At 42.2% G+C, this 20947-nt stretch overlaps 1 protein-coding gene across 1 annotated transcript in view; it reads right to left on the bottom strand.

The window, feature by feature from the left end:
- Nucleotides 1-17921, bottom strand: part of TRPM1 (transient receptor potential cation channel subfamily M member 1) — a 96501-nt gene extending 78580 nt beyond the window's left edge. Inside the window, exons 1-5 of the mRNA XM_018081467.2 lie at nucleotides 17747-17921; nucleotides 11917-11968; nucleotides 11231-11320; nucleotides 7417-7692; nucleotides 3330-3435 (exon numbers count right to left, since the gene is read on the bottom strand). Coding sequence (XP_017936956.1) covers nucleotides 3330-3332 — 3 coding nt within the window. The 5' untranslated portion in view covers nucleotides 3333-3435; nucleotides 7417-7692; nucleotides 11231-11320; nucleotides 11917-11968; nucleotides 17747-17921. The remainder of the gene's footprint in view (nucleotides 1-3329; nucleotides 3436-7416; nucleotides 7693-11230; nucleotides 11321-11916; nucleotides 11969-17746) is intronic.
- Between the last annotated feature and the right edge of the window lie 3026 nt (nucleotides 17922-20947).

Genomic DNA, 20947 nt, shown 5'->3' with positions numbered 1-20947 from the left:
CTGGCACTTTCAATAGCTCTGTGACTGAGAAGCACAAGTTTAATAGATTTTCCAAAAGAGCTTGTGGTTTTAGGAGAGTACTGTCACATTAGGAAACCTTTTAAACAAACATTGTTATGAAGGTTCCTGTCTCACATTGGAGTTTTCTACTTCAGCAGTTGAGCTGATTCAAAGGTTTGTGTGGCCTGGATCAGATCTGTGTAACCACCTGGTTTAAATCAGCACGGGGGGAGGAAGGGCAGTAATCTCTTGCAACGGGATAATGGACAACAAATGAATATTTGGCACAGTATGGAAGTGAAAGATCCTTAAGCTGGTTCTGAAATGGAACAATCCATGATATGAAATGACACATCTGTCCATCATCCTCCATGTTTTGCAATGAAATCAAATCAGTCAAACTTAGGTTATGAAAAAACCAAGAGCATACACCCCCACAAAAGAGTAAGTAGAGTGCAGGCACACTCTGTTTGCAAGGTCACTGTGAAGGTCCTGGACAGCCTGCTCCCTGGGGAGAGCAGGAGGCACCCATCTCAAAGTACACAAAAGTAGCATACTGTGTAAGGCATAAGTAACTGTACATCTTATAGACAGCACACCATGGAAATTTAACACCTGCAGTCATGGAAAGATCCATTTCCCAAAGGCCCTATGTGTTTTTTTTAAAAAGTGAATAGTTTGGTTAGAGATTGCTGTAGTTGTTTCAGTTCATAGAGCTACTCTATGACATCACATCAGAGATGTCTGATGCTAGTTCAAATCAAAAGTGATAGATTTAAAGCTTTGCTCTGTAGTCCACCATGTCAGCTGAAATGTTTCCACTCTAAATAGGGAAAGCAGCAGGACCTAATCCGATGAACTTTATTTACACTGATAGCCTGGGAAGAGAGGCTTATTTATACCTGTGTAAGGAACTCAATGTACAAGACATATTGAATTGGGCCTTCCTTCACTTTGCATTTAATATGAGTATTAAACTAAACATGAGTTTCTTTCACAGACAATGGATAACACAGAAACTAAAAGCACTTTATTTTTTTTAATGGAGTGTCTCAAAAGAATACTTTCTGTAAAAAAAGTGTGTTGGTTTGATGTCCTTTGACATTTGTGATACAATAAGGAAATTTCAAGAGTCATGTGTTTAACTAAAAAAACCAGCCCACAGCCCACTAAGGGTACTCATCAAGTACTTACAAGGCTAAGAACAGGAGTTGTTTGGATTCTGTTCAGTGCTGCATAAATGCTTTTCCAAAAAGGCTTATTCCAAGATAGTCATCATTAGTTATGTTGTGCTTGCTACCAAAACATCTCAACAAGTGTCCTCACAAGCAAATTCATCTCCCACTTAGTTTTCCCGCATAAGGACAAGAGCATACACCAGGAATGTCTCAAATCACTATGGTGCTGCAAAATACTAGCATTTTGAAGTCTTTCAAGCCTTCAGAAACTCACCTGCTATTCTGTTACTGGCAGGATAAACCTGCTACTCTCCCAAACTGAAAACAAATGGAAATGTCAAAGTTACTCTTCAAGAGGTTTTAATCCTGCTAATCCATTTATGTGCTCTCTGCAAGTTGCCCAGTGTCAGACTTAACATATTTCAGTGACTTAACATATTTTTGACTTTCAGAAACCCAGCCTCTTCTGCACTGTTTTTTCTCTCACTGTAGTCCACAAAAAAGCTACAGGAAGTCAGACTTAACATTTCATAGCTGTGCACAAAAACCTCCAGAGCAGATGACAGAGGGTCTATATGAAATGGGCTGGAGCAGAATGAACATGGATAACATTTTATAGTCGAGCAGCAACACATTTCCTGACTACTGATGAAGTGCTTTGCTCTCCAAATCAGACAATTTAGCAGTCATAGAATCACTTTCAAAAGAACAACATGAAACCAGAACTGTAAGAAATGCTTCTGATTTTGGAGTGTTGCATAGTTCAATTTGTACACCAAGAATGTTTAACATTCGAAGAACTGCCACTGGCTATACTGGCTTGTCTGTGGACAATGACAGCACTGCCCTTGCCTTCTCTCATCTCCTCACACTGAATATTCCCCAGGCTTCTCCAGCTCCCACCCCTGCACACTCAGAGGCCCTGGGTATGAATCCTGCAGACCACAAAGTTGTGCCTCCCTTTTACATCAGCAACAAAGAGCTATGAAACAACTGCTGTGTCTCACTGTCAGCCAAAAGCAAAATGTTCCACTACACCACCCTAGTCCATTACAAAGTCTATTGCTTTTAGAAAAAAAACCACTTTCTTCCACTAAGATTTTTATAGTTTTCTTCCCTCTCTTCACCAAGAACTAAAGAATTATGTTTTAAAATTTTCCTTCTTTTTCTTTTGAGTACTTTTCCATTTGTGCTACAAGTATTTTCAATTTTGTAACACTTAAAAACAGAGACAGGAAGGGAAAGAGGAAAGAAGGAAGGAAGAATCTAACAATAAATGCAGCATTTAGCAACATAAATGTATATCAGGCAGTGATAACACTCCATAGTGGGGTACAGCCATGTAGTAGCAAACCAGAGAGAAAGGTGTTGAGGTCCAGAAGATCACACAGACATGGGGGACCAGAATTTACACAAACATCAAATAGCTGGATTTATCACAAGCTCTACTGCTATTAGTGCCATTCAGCTTTCAAATAAACTTTTCTTTCTTTTTTAAAACAAAGACTATTTCTGGACAGTTGATAGCATTAGGTACATATTAAAGAGCTGTTTTTAAACATTATATTCAGGACTATAATTTCTGGCCTTACTATTAACACAAATGAGACCTAAATGATGGGCAACTTTATGGAGTTGTGAGGAGGAACAGAAATCAAACCAGTCAAAACAAAGATTCCAAATCTCTATGTCCCTAAAGACAAGGGAAAAGAACAAAAAAGTTCTACATTTTCAAGTTCTGAAGAAGCTTGAACACTTCATAAAATCACGATTTTTTTCTTTGGGAGTATGATAATTTTCCAGGCAAAGGGCGTTTCCTATTTGCACAAAAACCCTTTACGATTTTGCAAGATAGAACTTGACATCTTTTTTAGGTCTGAACAGTTGCAACTCAAACAATACAGAGCATTTGGAGAATTTTATACCATTTTTGCAGAATTTCATTTCAAACTTCCTGCGCACAACAAAACTTGGGAGCACTGTGTCTTTAATTCCTTTTGATGGCTCACACTGCAGCTATACACTGCAGTACATTACTGCTCCATCTCCATTGCAGTTCTCAGCCATTATGCACTTAACAGTTCTTGATTCTTTATTTTCCCTCCTTGCAATGAAGCACAGACAGAACATTGCTCAGTGCTGGTTACCTACCATGAGAAGGAGCACACAGGGTCACTGGGAACTGCTGCCTGCCGGGCCAAGAGAGTCAACTTCTTCTTCAGGAAACTACATATCCTCCAAGCACTGCAGCAGTAGCCTAGGTGAGAGCAGAATGGGTTAAAAATGTAACAGTTTACACAAAAAACTCAGAAGCAACTGCCAGGTGACATCTACAGAAAAGAAGAAAAGAAGTTCCATTTAGGCAATTGAACACCTAAACTCAGAGGAAGACTGGCCCACACTGTGGTACTTCTACCTCAGCGTCTCTTTATCCATTCCAAGTGTCTTTGTTATTTAGCAACTGTCTTTCCCCTCTCTCCTTATCTTGCAAGAAGAAAAAGCAAGTTTAAAGTGAAATTAAACAGATCATGAGACCCATGGACAGAAGAGATAAACAATCTCTGCTTGTGCCAGTGGGCCTGTGAACTGGTGCCTGTGTTAGCGTTCTCACATATCAGAAATAATCTGCACTGATCACATGAACAACAAAACACATGCCAGTCATCTTATTTCAGTAACCTGCCTAGGGAGTAGAACCTGCGGAAACCCACCAGATCACTCTGCCACCTCACCCTTGGGGGTAGATTCAGCTTCCTGTATTTGTAGAATCACAGGAAAAATAAGTTGGAATGATTTTGAAGCTCAGCTACTCTGAGCTCCCATTCAAAGGAGAGCCAACTCAAAAGCTGCACCAAGTGGTTCAGGGCCTTCCCCAGCTGAATGCTGAAAACTCCCAAGGACAGTGTTTCCAGTCCTCTGGACAAACTGTTACAGCACACAACCATTCCCTATTGGGAGGAATTTTTTCCTTATGTCCCTTTGGAATTTCCTTTACTGCACTGTTTCTTCCTTCTGTAATTCCAAGAAGAATCTGGCTCCATCTTTCCTGTAACACTCTTTTAGTTAGTGGAAGACTGCAACTTAATTCCTGCTTTGCCACCTTCTCATCCAGGCTGAACAAACCCAGCTCTTCTAGTCTATCTTTACATCAGTGGCTTCCATACTCCAACCATCCTGGTCCTGATGGCCCCAAAACTATATTTGGGCAGTTGATAGCATTAGGTACATAATAAAGAGCTGTTTTTAAACATTATATTCGGGACTGTAATTTCTGGCCTTACTATTAACATGAATGAGACCTAAATGATGAGCAAGTTTATGGAGTTGTGAAGAGGAAGAGAAATCAAACCAGTCAAAGCAAAGATTTCATGTTCCTAAAGACAAGGGAAAAGAACAAAGGGAAAAGTTCTAAATTTTCAAGTTCTGAAGAAGCTTGAACACTTCATTTGTCAATCTATCTCCTGGACTAAGGGGCTCCCAAAAAAAAGACAGTACTCTAGATGCAAACTCGTGAGTGTCAATCAGAGGGAATAAACATTTCCCTCTTACTAATAAAGCCTTCAACACTGCAAGGGTGCCCTGCTGGCTCACCTTCAATTCCAGCTCCCCAGGATTCCAGGTCCTACGAACACATGGGCTTTGCATTTGCCTTAGTAAAGTTTTATTCAGTTTGTGTTGGTCAATTCCTCCAGCTTGTTGGGGAAACAGCCCCCAGTCCCCCTTGGCAGTGCTACACATTCCCTACAGGTGCACTCTGCCCCGTTCTCCAGGACAGCCAAGGTGTGACACTCTGTCAGCCCTTCTGTATCACGTTATATCTACAAGGACATGTCCAAAGGAAAATTCAAAATTAAAAAACTGTGTTCCCCTCAGCAGTTCAGATTGTCTGTGCTGAACTGGAGCACAGACAGGTAACTTCAGCGAAGCAAGGCTGAAGGTGAGCCTGCAGAGTACCCTTGCAGTGTGGAGGGCTGGGTTAGTAATGGGAAATGTTTATTCCCTGATTGGCACTCCCCAGTTTGCTTCTGGAGTACTGTCCTGATTTCAGGACCCCCTCAGTACAGGGGCTCAGTACTCAGTTCATATCCATGGAAAGGATAACAGACCCATACTTCACACATTAATACAATTTTCTGCTTGTGTTCTCTTTTTTTTTTTCCCTATAAATATTACCCAGAGTGAAAACAGTAATCCAACACTGCTTTACAGATAAGGAACAGTATAATTGGTTAAAGGCTCAAATATTGATAAAAAACTCACTAATTTTGACTGCTCAAGCTCAGACAGTTCCTGACCTAATCCTGACAAATGCTGCCCAAGCAACAGCTCCAATAATAGTAAATGGGAGCTGCCACAGTTCTTCAAGTCGGGTTCTTGTTGCCCCAAATGACTTTTCAAAAACTGAAGTAGACAAAGACCCTTATCCAGCATATAAGACTTTCTAAGTCAGTCTCAGTGGGATTTGTGAGGATCTAGCCCATGTTTAAGGGGTATTTCTGAGAACTCAGGCCTTGATGGTTTATTACTTGCCACATCCCCATGGACAGTAACTTCCTTCCCAAGCAAATTGCCCACTAATGGAATTAGAGAGCTAGTGACAGCTTCCTGCTGTCACTTTCCAAGAGGCAGAGCTGAAACCAGGACAGTGGATTCCCTCACTGCTGCACTGCATGTTCAACTTCCAACCAAGCTGAAAGAGCTGGGGGCATGTTTGGGATCACTTGGGAGAAGTCTGGCAAATCATTTCCTTGTCTTATTCTGGGATTCTGCAAACAGATGAGTCTTTCAAGCTAAGAAAAGAAAATTGATTTGTTAACTTGTGTTTCTTTAAAACATGGGGAGGTAAAATCTCAATTCTAAAAATGGGACTAGGAAGACAACGATAAGAAAAGACTGTATGCAAACTGAACTTCACAACGATTTTAGGGACACAAACAGGATAAGCAAAGACACTTTTACTCTGGATACAAAGCTGAGCCTTTAAAAACATTCTAGGATTTCACTTCTACTTTAAGGATAATGACAAAAAATTAATTACAATTATGTTCATTCAGTCTCAGAGCACTTAAAAGTGACTTTCCTTTTAGATAGACAGGAAACCATAACTCTTTTCAGTCCTCGCAGTCATAGCAATACAATAAATCAGCTGACAGAAAGGATTACACTGCACTTTATGTGATTATTTTACAGACCAGCTTTGCTGCAACATTCTCCATTTTCTGAGCATCATCAACCCTGAGCAAGGACTTCTCGTTGGACTTGTCTATGTGACAAGGCACTTCCTTGTCCTAAATTAAACACCTGTTAGCCAACACTGACAAGTGGTAAAAGGTACTGACAGTGTTCACCCCTGGAAGGCCATTATCATCAGTTTGCCTGAATAACCAGGTCAAGATTTTTCTTCATTTTCCCTATATTTTCATTATTTTCCGAGCACTCTGTTTATATGCAAACAATCAGAAGGGGTAAATAAAATGCTTTCAAATACTTTCTGTTAAATACAGTTTAAAATGTTTTTTTCTCCTATGTCTAAAACATCTTGAAATGGTGAGTACATTAATACAGATACTTTTGCTCTGTAATAAAAATAGAATGCTAATCCTGTTATTGGAACCACAAACTGGAGCTATAGGGGAACACCACGGGTCTGTTGGGCTGGGCAGACTGGGAAGATGCTGGGGCCCTTCTGGGTGTGAGCAGGGTGACCCTACATCCAAAATGCAAAAAGGACCGATTTCAGGAGAACCATTGCCAATGTGGTGGCCCCCCACTGAAAATGAGATTCACGCTGGGTGACTTTGATGTATGTTTGGACACAGATTTCAATGAGGACAGGATCTCAGGAGAGTAACACGAGGTCTTGTTTTCATTTCAGCTGAGTAAAATCATCATTTCAATTTACAATACACCACTTTTTTCAATGCACTACCGTGGTCTCAAACAAAGTTAGTTAAATAAATCCAGAACATTTCCATATCTACCAGCAACTAAACTGAAGGCTGAAAGAATGTCTTTTATTTAGCTAATTACAGAGGACTTGAAAGGGTAGTGAAGAAAGAGTTGAAGAATTAAATCATAAGCAAAATGAGAATTTAATTGCAAGCAAGCGTCGAAGCCTTGAACTGCACCACTAGATACCAGCCCACAAAGCCCCACTGATCTGAGAACTGAAAGAATGAGCTTGTAACTCTGGAAGGAAGTAGCTTATTTCTGCTTCCCACCACAAGACAGTACTTACGATTGGTGACAAAAACCTGTTCCCTGCTTGGGGAAACAAGGAATGTCTGAGCAGCAGAAATGAGTCTTCCTACTGTGCTCCATCATCCCCGAGGGAGAGGAAGCAACAGGCTCTTGTTGGTAGGCACGTGAAGTCCGAAGTGCACGGCGCCGCATCCATCCAGTGGGACCCACGGGAACTGCTCCTCACACCCCAAAATTCGGCTCCTCGCTGCCCACTCACACTTTTTTAGGTATCACCAGCACCATCTGGTGGGTGCTTTGCAGCACGTGTTTCCTTGAAGGGAAAGCACAGGATTTTCGAATGGAGGACTGTCTGTCCTCCCTCTAGAAATATAAGCATGTCTAATATTTAATACCTCTTACGTTGCATTAGCATGTGGAAAAGGTCAAATATGTTGAATATGTTCATCTTTATTCGCAATTAATTTTCCAGAAGATGTTAAAAAACCTCTCTGTAAGAAGAGGAATTATTTAGCCATCGACCTTTCCTAAACCCTAATGTACTGGTATTGTACATCATCATGTTGGCTCTGATTGTGAAAATTGCTTTTCAAATGAGAAAAATAAGTAAAATACACAAAATAAATTTGGACCAGTTAGCAATAATGGTAACTGTAACCTAGAGAACACCTACAAATGTGCATATGAATACATTTTGCTGCCAGAAGAACAAGACAATATGAAGGACGAGTAAGCTGCAAGATGAAAGTAAAGAAAAGAGGTAGAATGGGTTTAGAAGTAAAACAAGGAACTGAGAATCAGATAATCTCTTCCTGTCCCTCATTTTGTACGGGACCATGCACAAGTCACTCACATGATTTTAATACCTTGGTTTCTCTATCTGAATAAAAGGAGCAATCATATAAACCCATGCAAAGACCCTGAATTCCATTATATTTTCAAAGTCATTTGGAATTCTCGGAGAGATACAAGTATGATTATGGTTTACAAAGTGCTTGAGCAAACAATCCCTACATTTTCATACGAACATTCTCACCTTTATTAATAAGCCTACAGCTCTTCACAGTAATGGGTTCAAAAATTTGCCAATATTAATGAGGCTTTACAAAACAGAAGAAGGGGAAACCTCAGCTGAACTTTCAAGGATGCTCATTTAAAAGGGCTAGCTGCAAAAAGCAAACATTTCATTTTGCAGTTTACACATCACCAGAAGTAAGAAAAACAAAGAAGGAGAAATACAAATATAATGTCATGTTCCCCCTTCTCTGCATTATAACTCTACCACTTGGAGGTTTCTTTATTTCAGTTAAATTTACCTATGACAGATGATGCGGTGAGGAAACAACTCTAACAACAGCAAGCAATGAATCAGCATGTTCTAGATGGCCTTGTCTGACAGAGCTCAGCACCTATCCGTGTACTGCTGGTCCCTATTTATTGTCCTTGCAGAACTCACTGAGTCCTGTGACATTCCAGTGAATTTTTCCATTATGCAGGGTTTTACCTTCTGTTGACAGATACTTGTTAAGAAATGTGCATCAAAGCAGTGAACCCTGATTAAATTGGGGGAAATTTAAAAAAGCCAATTGTGCGAAAAACTCATGGCTCCATCTGCCTACCAATCACTAAAGATGCAACTACCAACCTACAGAGAAGACTAGGGCAGCCCCTTCATGTTTTCCCTGATTTCCTGGGGATTTCCAACAGGAGTTGCTCTAGTGCTTATGCTACAGAAAGACACCACCACACTCTCTCCCTCTTGGACAGTCAGGAGCACCTCAGCCCTTTTATCTGTAGATCCAGTTCACACTCAGTGGTGAGATGTGCCAAGTTACTCATGAGAAAGAGCGAGCTTCTGGGCAGCTACAGATCACTCCTGGACCAGCAACACCTCAACCTCCTGGCCACAGCCTGCCCTGCCCTCCGAGGGTATTGGGCAAGGAGGTTTTGAGCCATTAGAGAGTGTCCAAAGGGGGCGAGGACAATGTGGAAGGGCCTGGAGGGGAAGCCATGTGAGGACACTGAGGGCACTTGGTGTGTTCAGCTGGAGAAGAGGAGACTGAGGGGAGAGCTCAGTGCAGTTCCAACTGCCTGGGCAGGGACAGAGGAGGGGCAGGGACTGAGCTCTGCTCTGGGGAGACCAGGGACAGCACCCAGGGAGTTGTGTCAGGGGAGGTTTAGGTTGAAAATTAGAAAAAGGTTCTTCCCCCAGAGGATGGTTGGGCACTGACCAGGCTCCCCAGGGCAGTGGGCACAGCACCAAGGTTGCCAGAGCTCAAGCAGTTTTTGGATGATACCCTCAGGCACAGGGTGTGACCCTTGGGGATGGGCTTGTGCAGGGCTGAGGGTTGGACTCAATGATCCTTGTGGGTCCCTTCCAACTCAACATATTCTGTGATTCTGTGAAAGTTGGCTGTGACAGACCCATTACCCAGATCTCTGTCCAGAAGCAATTTTAGAATTCCCACCTTTACCAGCTCCTTCAGTTACAGATGCTCCATTTCTGCTAGGAACACTCACCACAGTAATACATTCCAACTGACCAACTCCTGTCACACAGATCTTCAGAGAGCTGACAGATGATGGGGTTTTCTCAGCTACTTCTTAAACTTCAACAAATAACATTGATAAGGGGATACATGATGGGACAAAGACTTCTCTTTTTCCTCTTTCATAATCAAGTCTAATAACTTTTTATAGTTGGGATCACATCAGTTAGCCATCTCTCTCTCCTGACTGCAAAGTCTCAGAGGCACCAATAAAGACAAAAATTGGTCCAAAACACAAATGCTGGAGTTAAAGTAGCAAAGCAAGACAATCAAACACTACAATTCCAGCTGACCTTGCAGTAATAGGATCACATCAAGATTAGTCTATGTCATAGATTAAGCCCACTGAAGTAAACTAATCTTTCTGTAGTCACCTAAGACTGTATGTTTACTCACTAAGCTGGGAAAAACTCGCTTGTGTAAAATGCATATTGCTGGAACAGATCATCCAGACTGCACTTACAGCAAGGTTTAGCACAATTATTGCTGCAACACTGACTTTAAGGTGCCTTCAGAAGGTAAAAGCTCTTTAAGCAGGTTTTTAAACCATATTGTGTGATTTACGAAAACTAAAAGACTCTCAGACTACCACTTCACATTTAGGCAAACATTTGCCTGTCTGTGCCCAGGAACTAAGGCACAGCTGGGGGCATTTTCGTCCTCATAGGAAGCCCCTTTCTGGTGCATACATCACACTCCTCTAGAAAACATATTTACAGCCTGCACATCTTTAGGAGCTGTCCATTCTGCCATCTCAGTACAGGCTGCTCACAGCCATTTCTGCACGGTTCCTTCTCTCCTTCACCTCTGTTAATTAAAATGTATTCCAGGGTCTCAAGTTTGAGTCTCCATCAAAACATCAACATATGACTGAAAGAGGGAAACTGGGGGAATTAACACAGAAATAAACCATATTTTGGCAATGTTTCCTCACATGCCTTTGTTTTCCTACTCACGGAAACAATCACAGCCCAATGCCCCCAGATAACATGACTATGAGTTTTATCTGGGAAAACTCTGTAACCCAGATGCTGAGCTGACATCAGATGCTGTCTTACTGAAGGCACAGTGTAAGTGCCACCAAACCCAGGCTGTGCAAACCTCTGGGGAGTCAGCACTGCAGAAGCACCAGCATAGTGAGTCCCTGCCTGCACTGCCTGTCTCTGTGTCACTGTCACACTGCTGCTGCTGAACTCACCAAGCTGGTCTAATTTGATACTCATTTTTTAAAGGAGTTCCTGCCCCAACAGAGAAAGTGCAAAATTTAAAATGAGCAGGTCCACTTACTGTTTGAAAACATACCTACACATACATCCAGTCAATATATTCCTGCTTATTAGTCCACTCAAAGCAGCTTTCCCCACTTATCCTCAAAAATTTCATCTTCATGTGCTACAGGACAAGAGAAGAGCAATGAAATGAAGAGCTTCAAGAAATATTTTATGAGTAGGTACAGTCTTGAGAGCAAATTTGTAAATAATGAATATAGTCCAAGACTAATTTGACAGAGGATGAAGAAAACTTCTTGACTATGAAAACAAATTCCAGTTCACCAAGTACTCTTCTATGCTGTGCAATAGAATACGTTTCTGGGTTTTTTCCCCCTTGGCAATTACTAGAGCTTTCAGGGCCCAACCCTACACACCTTACAGGTGTGGAACTCTCCACATAAAATTTACTACAGCTCAGAAACAAAAGCAGTGCATATTTCAGAACTTAGGGGAGAGTTAAGCATAGATGGGCTTTATGCCAGCCCTCAGCAGTAGGCTGAATTCCACCTTTAATGAAGTCGATATGAATTAGGCTTTTCCAGGATCTGCAAAATTTGGCCTAAATTAGAAAGTTGTTGTTATATTGTTTCACTGCAGCCAACTAATTCTCAGCATAGAGACACATTTCAATCAGAATTCTGACATGGGCTTTAGTGGGGAATAAGCAAATACAACAGTAAATGGTTGCATTCAGCTCTGTGCATGTGCATTAATCACCTTTGGTTCTGCTGTCCAGTGTCCAGCTCAGCAGGGCCCATGCCTTGGCCTCCTGGAATCATTCCAAAAATAACTCCATTACCATCACTAAGGGCTGGTGGGATGGCTCCTGTGACTGGAACTGTGAATGGAAGGATACAGGAAGGCAGGCAGGGGGTGTGTCAGTGCCCAGCTGGAGCACATGGAGCTCTGGGATGGATGGGGAGCCTGTGGGTCAGGATTAAAGGGAGGGCAGGGACAGGGGACATTACAGTGGGGTGTGCCACAGGCCCCCTGACCAGGAAGAGGAATGGACAGACAGGAGCAGCCTCATGTCCACAAGCCCTGGTCTTCATGGGGCACTTCAACCAGCCCCATACCTGTTGGAGGGACAACACAGCAGGGCATAAACAGTCCAGGTTCCTGCAATGCATTGATAACTCCCTTCTGCAAGCGACAGAGGAGCCAACAGGCAGATGTACAGTACCTTCTCACTACCCACTACTCCCACAAGGTTCTGCTAAAAGTGTTAGTATTAAAAAGAGAAAACACATTCAAGGCTACAATATTTTCACAGTCATTAACGGGATTATTATTCCCTAATAAAATTCAGGACTGTGAACACCAAAGACCTATTTTATGAGGACACATCTAGTTGTAACTATGAATGAAAAAGAAATCCCAAACAGAACAAGGAAGAAATATGGTGATATGGCAACTTGAACCACTGGTATTTTTAAAAAGAAAGCTTGGTCTCAGCTTGATGCAAAAGGTTTTAAATTAGGTGTGATGGCAGGCAGTTTCAAGCGAGTCTGACAACTGGCTTGAATGGAAACAAGACTGAAAAGAGCCATTTGTAGCTCTGAACACATCCGTATGTGATTACTCGTGATGATTCTATCCCTGACTGACTCCATTTGCAGACACTTTCCTTGACAATGCATGACTCTTGCTTAGCTTAACCCACATTTTATCCAAGATGTCCTTGCAAGATGGATTCTTGGAAGAACTATGTTTGCCCACAACTTACTTTTGTGCTTTTAATTTCCAAACTTGAGTGTTCTGAACAAAGGGTGAAGGCACATGCTGATTCCATTCAGACTGATATTACTAGCAGAAATGGATAGCAAGTAAGATTTCTGCAGCAAAATGAACATGAAATTTCAAGGAGAAAGGCACTTTGAAGAGTTTGCCATTGATGCTCCTGGAACTGGCAGCCAGGGCTGCAAAGAGACTGAGTTGTGTGTATTTATGACATGGTTCATAAATACCCAGCAAAAGAGTGAGTCCTCTCAAACAGAGATGACCATAAGACTGAGGTTTTCTTGCTGCCATTGAGCTCTCTTTGGAGTTGCTACATCCATATTCACTAGTTCTTCCTGGCTGCTGTGCACTGCCAGTCCCTGCAGGACTCCTAAGCTCAGGAACAGAGAGGTATTGGCAGCTTCTCACCTGAGACACTCAAGGCCCAGTTGGTGACTAAGTCACTGCCAGGCTCCATTTCAGCAGCCACATAATCAACACAGAGAGGTGAAAAGCTACTGTATTGCTCTAATTTAATTTTCTGTCATGAGTTCACTTCAGAGTGAGCATGACCATAACAGATTCCAGGGTGGGTGGTAAAGCGAGATGAACTGCAGACTTTCAGAGATCTATCCCTTTGCTTCAGGTCAAGGAGGACTGAAGAGAAAATCATGACAGTGCAACAAAAATAACACCAGTTAGACAAAATCACTTAATTTCAAGTCTTTGCCTTGCATCATGTTAACAGCACCAGCCATTTTTCATTCATCACCTATTTCTTCTACTTTCTATGTATCAGCAATGTTTTGTTCTACAAGTATAATGAGTACTAAAACCCCTGAACTTTGATGAAGCATTTAACAAGTACATAGCAAAACATATGTACATACCTCTGTGCTTTTTCCTCGAGCATGCATCAGACGTCTAAAAATATACTTCCATCATTCATTTGGAAGAGAAGAAAAAGAATCTCTCCCTTCTTTTAAATACAAGAAAGAGACAGAATATATTTGTTTCGATGACACAATCTAGGTATATAAAAATATTATTGTATAAACACAAAAGCTCAGATTTACACTACTTAGGATGAATCGAAGTTCAAGTATCAGAAGAGATACTGGAAAAGAAAAGTCCCTCTTGGGAGAAAAACACAGGCAGCTCTCATCTCATTGAAGGTAGAGTGAGCTTTTTTTAGCTTTCTGCTTTGCAAAAGACCTTTGATCCAAGCAAATGGCCACTCAAACAGTGGTAGAAAAGACGACCACATTTATTTTCTTAGCACCCAATCTGTTCATTTACCTTACTGTTCTCCTTAAAACAGAAAAACGAGAAGCACCTACCTTGTCAGACTTGAAGAAAGCACCATATCCTTGGGCTGTATGTTAGTTAAATGTAGGAAGATATTGTTCAATGTAAACCCAAAGTATTCCCCATAGCCCTGAGCATGCAGAGGTTCTTTTAGCTCTGCTGGAGGATGTGCAAACGTCTACTCAGAGTATTACAAAAGGCTAATTCCTAATTCCCTTGAGTAAGCCTGCTTGCTGCTATGGACTACTACAGGCTTTATTCCTATTAGAGACTTACTGGTTGCCAAAGGTGACAGTGCTGTGTCACAGATAATCATGAAAGTGATATGGTAAAGGGTTTCCAATATTTGAGCTCTGAGTAAAAAGATCCAATTGTTAAGTCTGTAGCTGTTTAAGTCTAAAAACCAAGCAGGTAGTTATGTTTTACTTTTCCAACATTGCCCTAATCACATACTCCTTCCATTCACAAGCCAAACTGTCACTTGAAGAATCAAAGTGAGCACTTTGGGGCAGGCTGGTACTACTGCCCAGATACCAGCAATGATGGAAAGTCAGAAAAAAGAGTGCTTGCATTCATTCTTAAATTTTGGGTGTAGGCCACTTAATCTTTTCTAACCCTGTAAATTAGAGCCAGGCTGGTTACCAAACAACAGAACAAATCCTAGGAGGGGTTAACACCTGAAATTCCATCTACAGCAGGAACAAGAACAGTGGTACTGACTGGAGACATATTGTTTGATGTACTCTGCTACTCTGAAAAGACACAGATACCTGGCAACCTAGCTGTAATCATAATGAAACTCTCTTTAAATAGCTGAAAATATCATTATTCAGTTAGGCATTCTCCAAGGCATATGTGAACATAGGCATGAATTTAATGAAATTTCTGCATCACAACTTGCTTGTGTTTCTGTAAGGGAAGCTTTGTATTTTATTTGTCAAAAACCTAAATGAGGCAATTTTGGTTTAGTTGACTTATACAATCCTGGAGTGTGTTGTTTGAACAAACTATATTGTGGCATTTAGCTTCAGGTAACACAAAGCAATCTTTCCAGGACAGAGTGTCAGAAAAGAAGCTGCCTTGCAAAGAAACCTTTCTTTTTTATTTATTAATTTGTAAGGAAAAAAGAAAAATATTAATTTAATGGGCAGATGAGTTTCCAAAGAGGTGACAAGACAGCTGTAGGAGAAGTTCTCAAAGTCCAAGTGTAGCCACTGAGTTCCTGGCTGAAATGCACAATATAGCACACTTGTATAGCTGAAATTACTCTGTGGTCTGCTACTTTTGAAACAATGCTTTAGTTTCCATAACTAGGAAACCATTTTAAATAAATCCACTTTGTAATTCTCAGCCTTGAATAAACTACTTTCAGAATCCTGTTTTCTGCCCAGTAGCACATGCCATGTAAAAGACAGTGTTATACAGATTTGTGCTCTGTTCTAAATGTAACTGGTTTCAGTAGTTTTTCATGGTCTGAAACAACTAGAAAGGTCACAATTAATGCAACCACAAACAAACCTTTAATTATTCTTTACATTTTTTGAGTCCTGGAGATTGATGTTCCCGTGTGGTTTCTCCCTGTGTCGGTGACACACACCGAGCCCTTCTGTTTTAGGCAGTTTCCTGGTTTTTACCCCTTTCCCGTGAGTCCGGCCAGGCTTCCCTGCCCCGTTCCCACCAGGCCCCGGCAGATGGCGAGCGCGGGCCGCGGGCACGGTGTGGGCAGGGATGGGGAACGGAGGGAAGGGCACTCTGGACATCCTTCTTTGGGATCTGGGGAAGGGAGGGAAGGGGGCTCTGTGCATCGTTTTCTCTTTTCATGGCTGATGTCCCAGGGCTATGGATTTCCTACTTAAGTGTGTACCAGTCCCAGATGTCCCTAAGCTGCCCAAACATGGACCTATCTTCACCTACAAGGAAGGCGAAGTGACACGTTTCATTTAGGTCAATCTGGCAGCAACTCAAAAAGACAAAGAAACAGGTCAGAACACATCTTGCTCACACGCCAGAACAAGACTCAAGAAGGACATGAATATGGGAGAGAGAAGAGGATTAATAACCTGAATTTCCAGGGGATCCTGATCATTCTATCACAGGATGTGACAGTGCTTCCAACAGCGAATATGTTCTCTGGAAGTTTTAGTTCTCTGGCTGCATCCTCAGCTACAGTAATCCTTGTCTTAGGATGCTGGATAACAGTGCAGTATCTCCCAAACACACTGGTAATTTCTAATTTGGTCTTCCTCAGATTCTTTATTAAGGATCAAAACCCAAAACAAATTCTTGGAGCACTGGCCTCTAAAGTGAGTCTCTGAAAACAGGAGCTACCAGCAGGCAGAAACATTATTTCTCTTTACCCAACTAAAGTTGAGACTGTGTAATAGGCTCAATCAGAAAACATGACCACAAAAATGTATTTTTGTCTCCCTATACAGAACTGACTATAGCCCTGATCTTCACACTGTTGATCTTGCTGCCCATTCAGCCCTGTTGGGGGTCACACAGCGACTGCCCAAGAGCATCAGAGAGGCTGGAGGGTCACCAGCCTCACATGTGGCCAATACACCAGCATCACCTGCCTCTATGGCCAAAGGCACAATCTGACGCATAGTTACTTCTCACAGACACAGGCTATGAAAGAAACTCCTGCTGATATTTTTTCAAATTCATTTTTAGGCAATTTAATGTTTTGAGAATTTCATTTTTAATACAATCAATGTTATCAGCTGATGAAGGACATTCTGCACTCACTGAAATGGAAGTAATGTAATCATGATCATTGGAGACAGGTTGTGGATACTGATCTATGTGAACTACATGCTCTTAGGCTGTCAGCAACGCAGAAGGAATTGATGTACCAAAATCTAGACAGTAATAAATAAATAAAGCATATAAATATTATTAAGAATAAACTACTGTTACAACAAAACTACATGTTACAGGACCAAAACAAGAATTCTGGCTAAGAACCCACTGCCCCTCTAAGGGGCTCTGAGACAAAGGAAACTGCTGAAGCCAGACTAACACTATTAGCAGACTCTTCTTAGAAAATCAGACTTACAGCTGGTAATAGGAGACCTTTAAAGCTATTGTTATTATTATATTAACTTCTGGAGAAGACATAAGGAGGTTTACAGCTGCCATAAAAGATGATTGCTTCACTGCTATTGTAAGCACTATCAAACTCAGGCATCAGTAATGCTGAACTAGAACTAATCTAAAAAATACAAGATTTTGACTGAGGCTCTGCACTTAGCTAGTTGAATTAAAAACCTAAAAACCAAAACCAACAAAACAAAATAAACAAATGAGAAAAGAGAGAGAGAGATTGGTTAGTGTTCACAGACTCAGAGAATGCCCAGTCACTGCTCAGAATGCTGCACAAAAATGCAATTCAGCAGGTTATTACACCCAGGCCCTCAGACTCCCAGACCACTTGCCAATTCCCAGCAAGGCTTTCAGAATGTTCCAGTTCTCATCCTGGGCCATCAGCCTCCCCCCAGCTATTCCTCCTCCTTACCAGAAGGGAAGCAGTCTCCACTCTGTTGGGTGATTTCTAAGCCAAAGCCATCTCTGTGAGCAAACCTTTCTACCTCCAAAAGCCAGGTGTACCTCTCAGGCAGCCAGTCCACACGCCTCTGCTGCTCAGGGCTTTTAATCTTAAGCTTGATTAGGGGAGAAGAATGTTTAAGTCACTGTCTTCCTCATGTGCTGTGAGCAGACCCTGCGTGGTTTCTCGGTGTTCCAGGCAGAAGGGAGCCAGAGCACACCGTGTCCATAACACCTCCTCTGTGGCCATGGCTGGCAGATACACTGGCACAGAGCCACCATCTTCTCTAAAAGGGTCCAAGGAACAATCAGACAAAGGAAAACAAATTATTTCCTTCTGAAAAGGGTCTTCCTAAGGACAGCTTCCACTTGCCTATGCTTTTATGTTGGTTGCCAACATGGTAGTGAGGAACCACACATGAAAGGGAAGCTAACCTCACAATCACACAGTCAACTGTGTGACATCTGTTGAAAACGGCAGGGGGTGAGGATTCTGAGATGCCTTTAAGGGTTTTGGGGGGCATTTTTTATAAGCTCTGGGAGTCAATGTCCTAAAACTGAACTTGAACAGTGTGGGCCCCACTGCAGCGAGGCAGGAGGCCACCTAAAATGGCTGGCACCAGAAACAGGGACACATCAATGCCTTGTTTGCTTCCCTTCCTCCCCAGAGGATCCCTCCCAGTCCCCTGTGTGGCATTGCTGCAGGGCAACCTCCCTCCTGGCACAGGTAAGTCGTGTATGGAGTGTATGATGTGATGCTTCTCCTCCCCTCCTCTAGGAGACAGCTCATGGTTGAGCTCAATAGTAGTTGTGTAAAGCAGAGAAGAAAAAATAGCTCTGCCTCCTCCACATTAATTAGCTTTCAAATCTCTGCACTGTATCTCTTCGGACAACTTCAGAGGTCTTAATCTATGTTAGGAACTAATTAAAGTTATGAGGAAGGATTCTCAGCCATACCTTGGCACATTTACCCAAGGAAAAGGGGCATGAGAAGCCTGAAGTCAGGTAAAGCACAGTACACTGGTGGCTTCTGAGCACCCAGTGCCAGCTCAGTTCTGCAGGGCCAGCACATGAGATGCTGTCTCTGTACTGTAAATCCTCCTGGCTGCTGAAGATGTCTAGAATCACAGAAATGGAAAAGTAACTTAAGTCATCGTCCCCCTTGCTGGTTGTGGGTCTTGTGCTCTGCTTCTTACTTAAACAAAGAGAAAGAAAACCCTGGCAGTTGGATTCCCAAGCTGACACATTTTTTCAACAGTGCTAAACAGAAGCTGCTGCAATAAAAAAGTTTTACTGTGACTATTACTAGAATTACTAATATTATAACAAGAGAAAAAAGCATCCTCATTTGAAGTGGTTAGACTCGTTCTATTATTTCAGCTACATGACTAGCTAACTGATGATTTCAGCCATCAGACGTTGGCTGAAATGGGGTATTATAAATGCTGGCAGACCCACTGACACAGAGGAAACAGACTTCTGCACCTTTTTGTATATAGTTTGTAATCCAGAAATTAACAGATGACTGTGTGCAAAGTCTGGTTCTCCTGATCTCACACTGATGTCAGCTCCAAAGCCAACATTTCCTTCATTCGAATTCCTTGAACACAGGCCTACTTTCCATGTTTGTATTCAGAACCAAAAAAAATGGAATAAACATAGAAAGACTGGACAGCAGGTGTTGTGCAGCTCCAGATCTTTGTTCCTACTGGGATAGGTGGGGTTTTGTACTTTAATTGTGCTGTTAATCTTACATGAGTCACTGCCTCACCTCTTTCCTGCCTTATACTATAGCAATAGGCATGTGGAGGGGGACCATGTGTGTTCTAAAAAGAAACTTGAGGAGTCCCTGCAGAGATACCAATGTAGCTGGGGTCGTTTCTAATCTTGATTTTGAATGAAAATACACAGGAAGAAAAATAGATAATACTAATGAATCCCAGAAAATCCAAATGAGGAACTAAACGAAAGTACTCCAGCTAATCTCTGGAGTGCTGGCTCTCCCCAGCTATTTTATAGCCAAGGCAGAATAAATAATCAGCCAATTTTTTTATACATTAATCTCCTGGGAGGGGGAAGCAGGAAGGGAATGTAAGTTGTCTTGGTGGAATGTTGTCAGATGAGAATTAAAATTCCAGTCTTTACTGAGGCCTCTGCTGGAATGTGCATAACCCTGGGTACATTCCCCTCATGCACATACACACTTTGTGTTTTATTTTTCCATGGCATGCTGCTTAAAGGCTCACAGCTGCATTCTTACTCAGTTTCTCCGTAATCTGGGTACATAAACACAGTGACACCCAAAGCTGCTCTCCTCCTCCCCCTGGTGCCTTGGCTGAAAGAGAAGCCTTTTCTCTCAGGAGTGAGACACATCTGAAAGTCCATGCTGGGAGTAGGAAAAAATTAATGTATGGGGTCATCCTGAGGCTTAGTCTGCTGCCTCCACCAAAAGCTTCTCACTCTACCAAAGATGGCTTAGCAAATCTGCAGTAGTCAGCAGTGGGACAGTGGGAGGCCCAACAGAGCTCTGATTTCCCTTTCATACAATTGTATGGCCAGTCTTCGCAAGCGAAGATTTGGGAAAGGTCTTTCCCCTTTGATCCTGTGCAGTGGATTTTTTAGGTGAGACCCAGTGTGCGCTGAACTGAGCCCACCCTTTAATCCTGAGGTTCATCTGCCGGGGCCGAGCGAGCTCGGACGGTGGCAGCGAAGTCCCCAGAACGTAGGTTTGTTTAGTGACCTTCTCTGAGATGGATGGCCTTGCAGGGCTGACGAGCTCCATCTGCCCGGGGGAGTTCCCTGACCGGGAATCGAACCCGGGCCGCGGCGGTGAGAGCGCTGCATACTGACCACCAGACCACCAGGGGGCCCTTTTGTACACTTAGAATCTGGTTTATGTGCTAAACTACACTGTTAATGTTATCACCTATCGCCCTGTTGATTGCACTTGTTACCCAAAGCACTTACCTTCCACAAACATAGGCTGTTCTTTCCAGGGACAGGAGAGGGGGAGAAGAGGGGAGATTCAATTTTTCTTGCCATGGCAATTTCCCAGAAAATGCCTGAACCCACAGATAAGGAAGGTCTGTAGAGGGGACAAACTTATCCCTTCACAAGAGGACAGTTCATAACAGAATGATATAAATGTTTTTCCTAATACCAAATAAACAAA

This window comes from Manacus vitellinus, unplaced genomic scaffold (genome assembly GCF_001715985.3).
Source record: "Manacus vitellinus isolate BGI_N305 unplaced genomic scaffold, ASM171598v3 scaffold_53_pilon, whole genome shotgun sequence".
NCBI lineage: Eukaryota > Metazoa > Chordata > Aves > Passeriformes > Pipridae > Manacus > Manacus vitellinus.
Note: the sequence above shows the minus strand (reverse complement) of the source record. Positions and strands in the feature narration are given on the sequence as shown.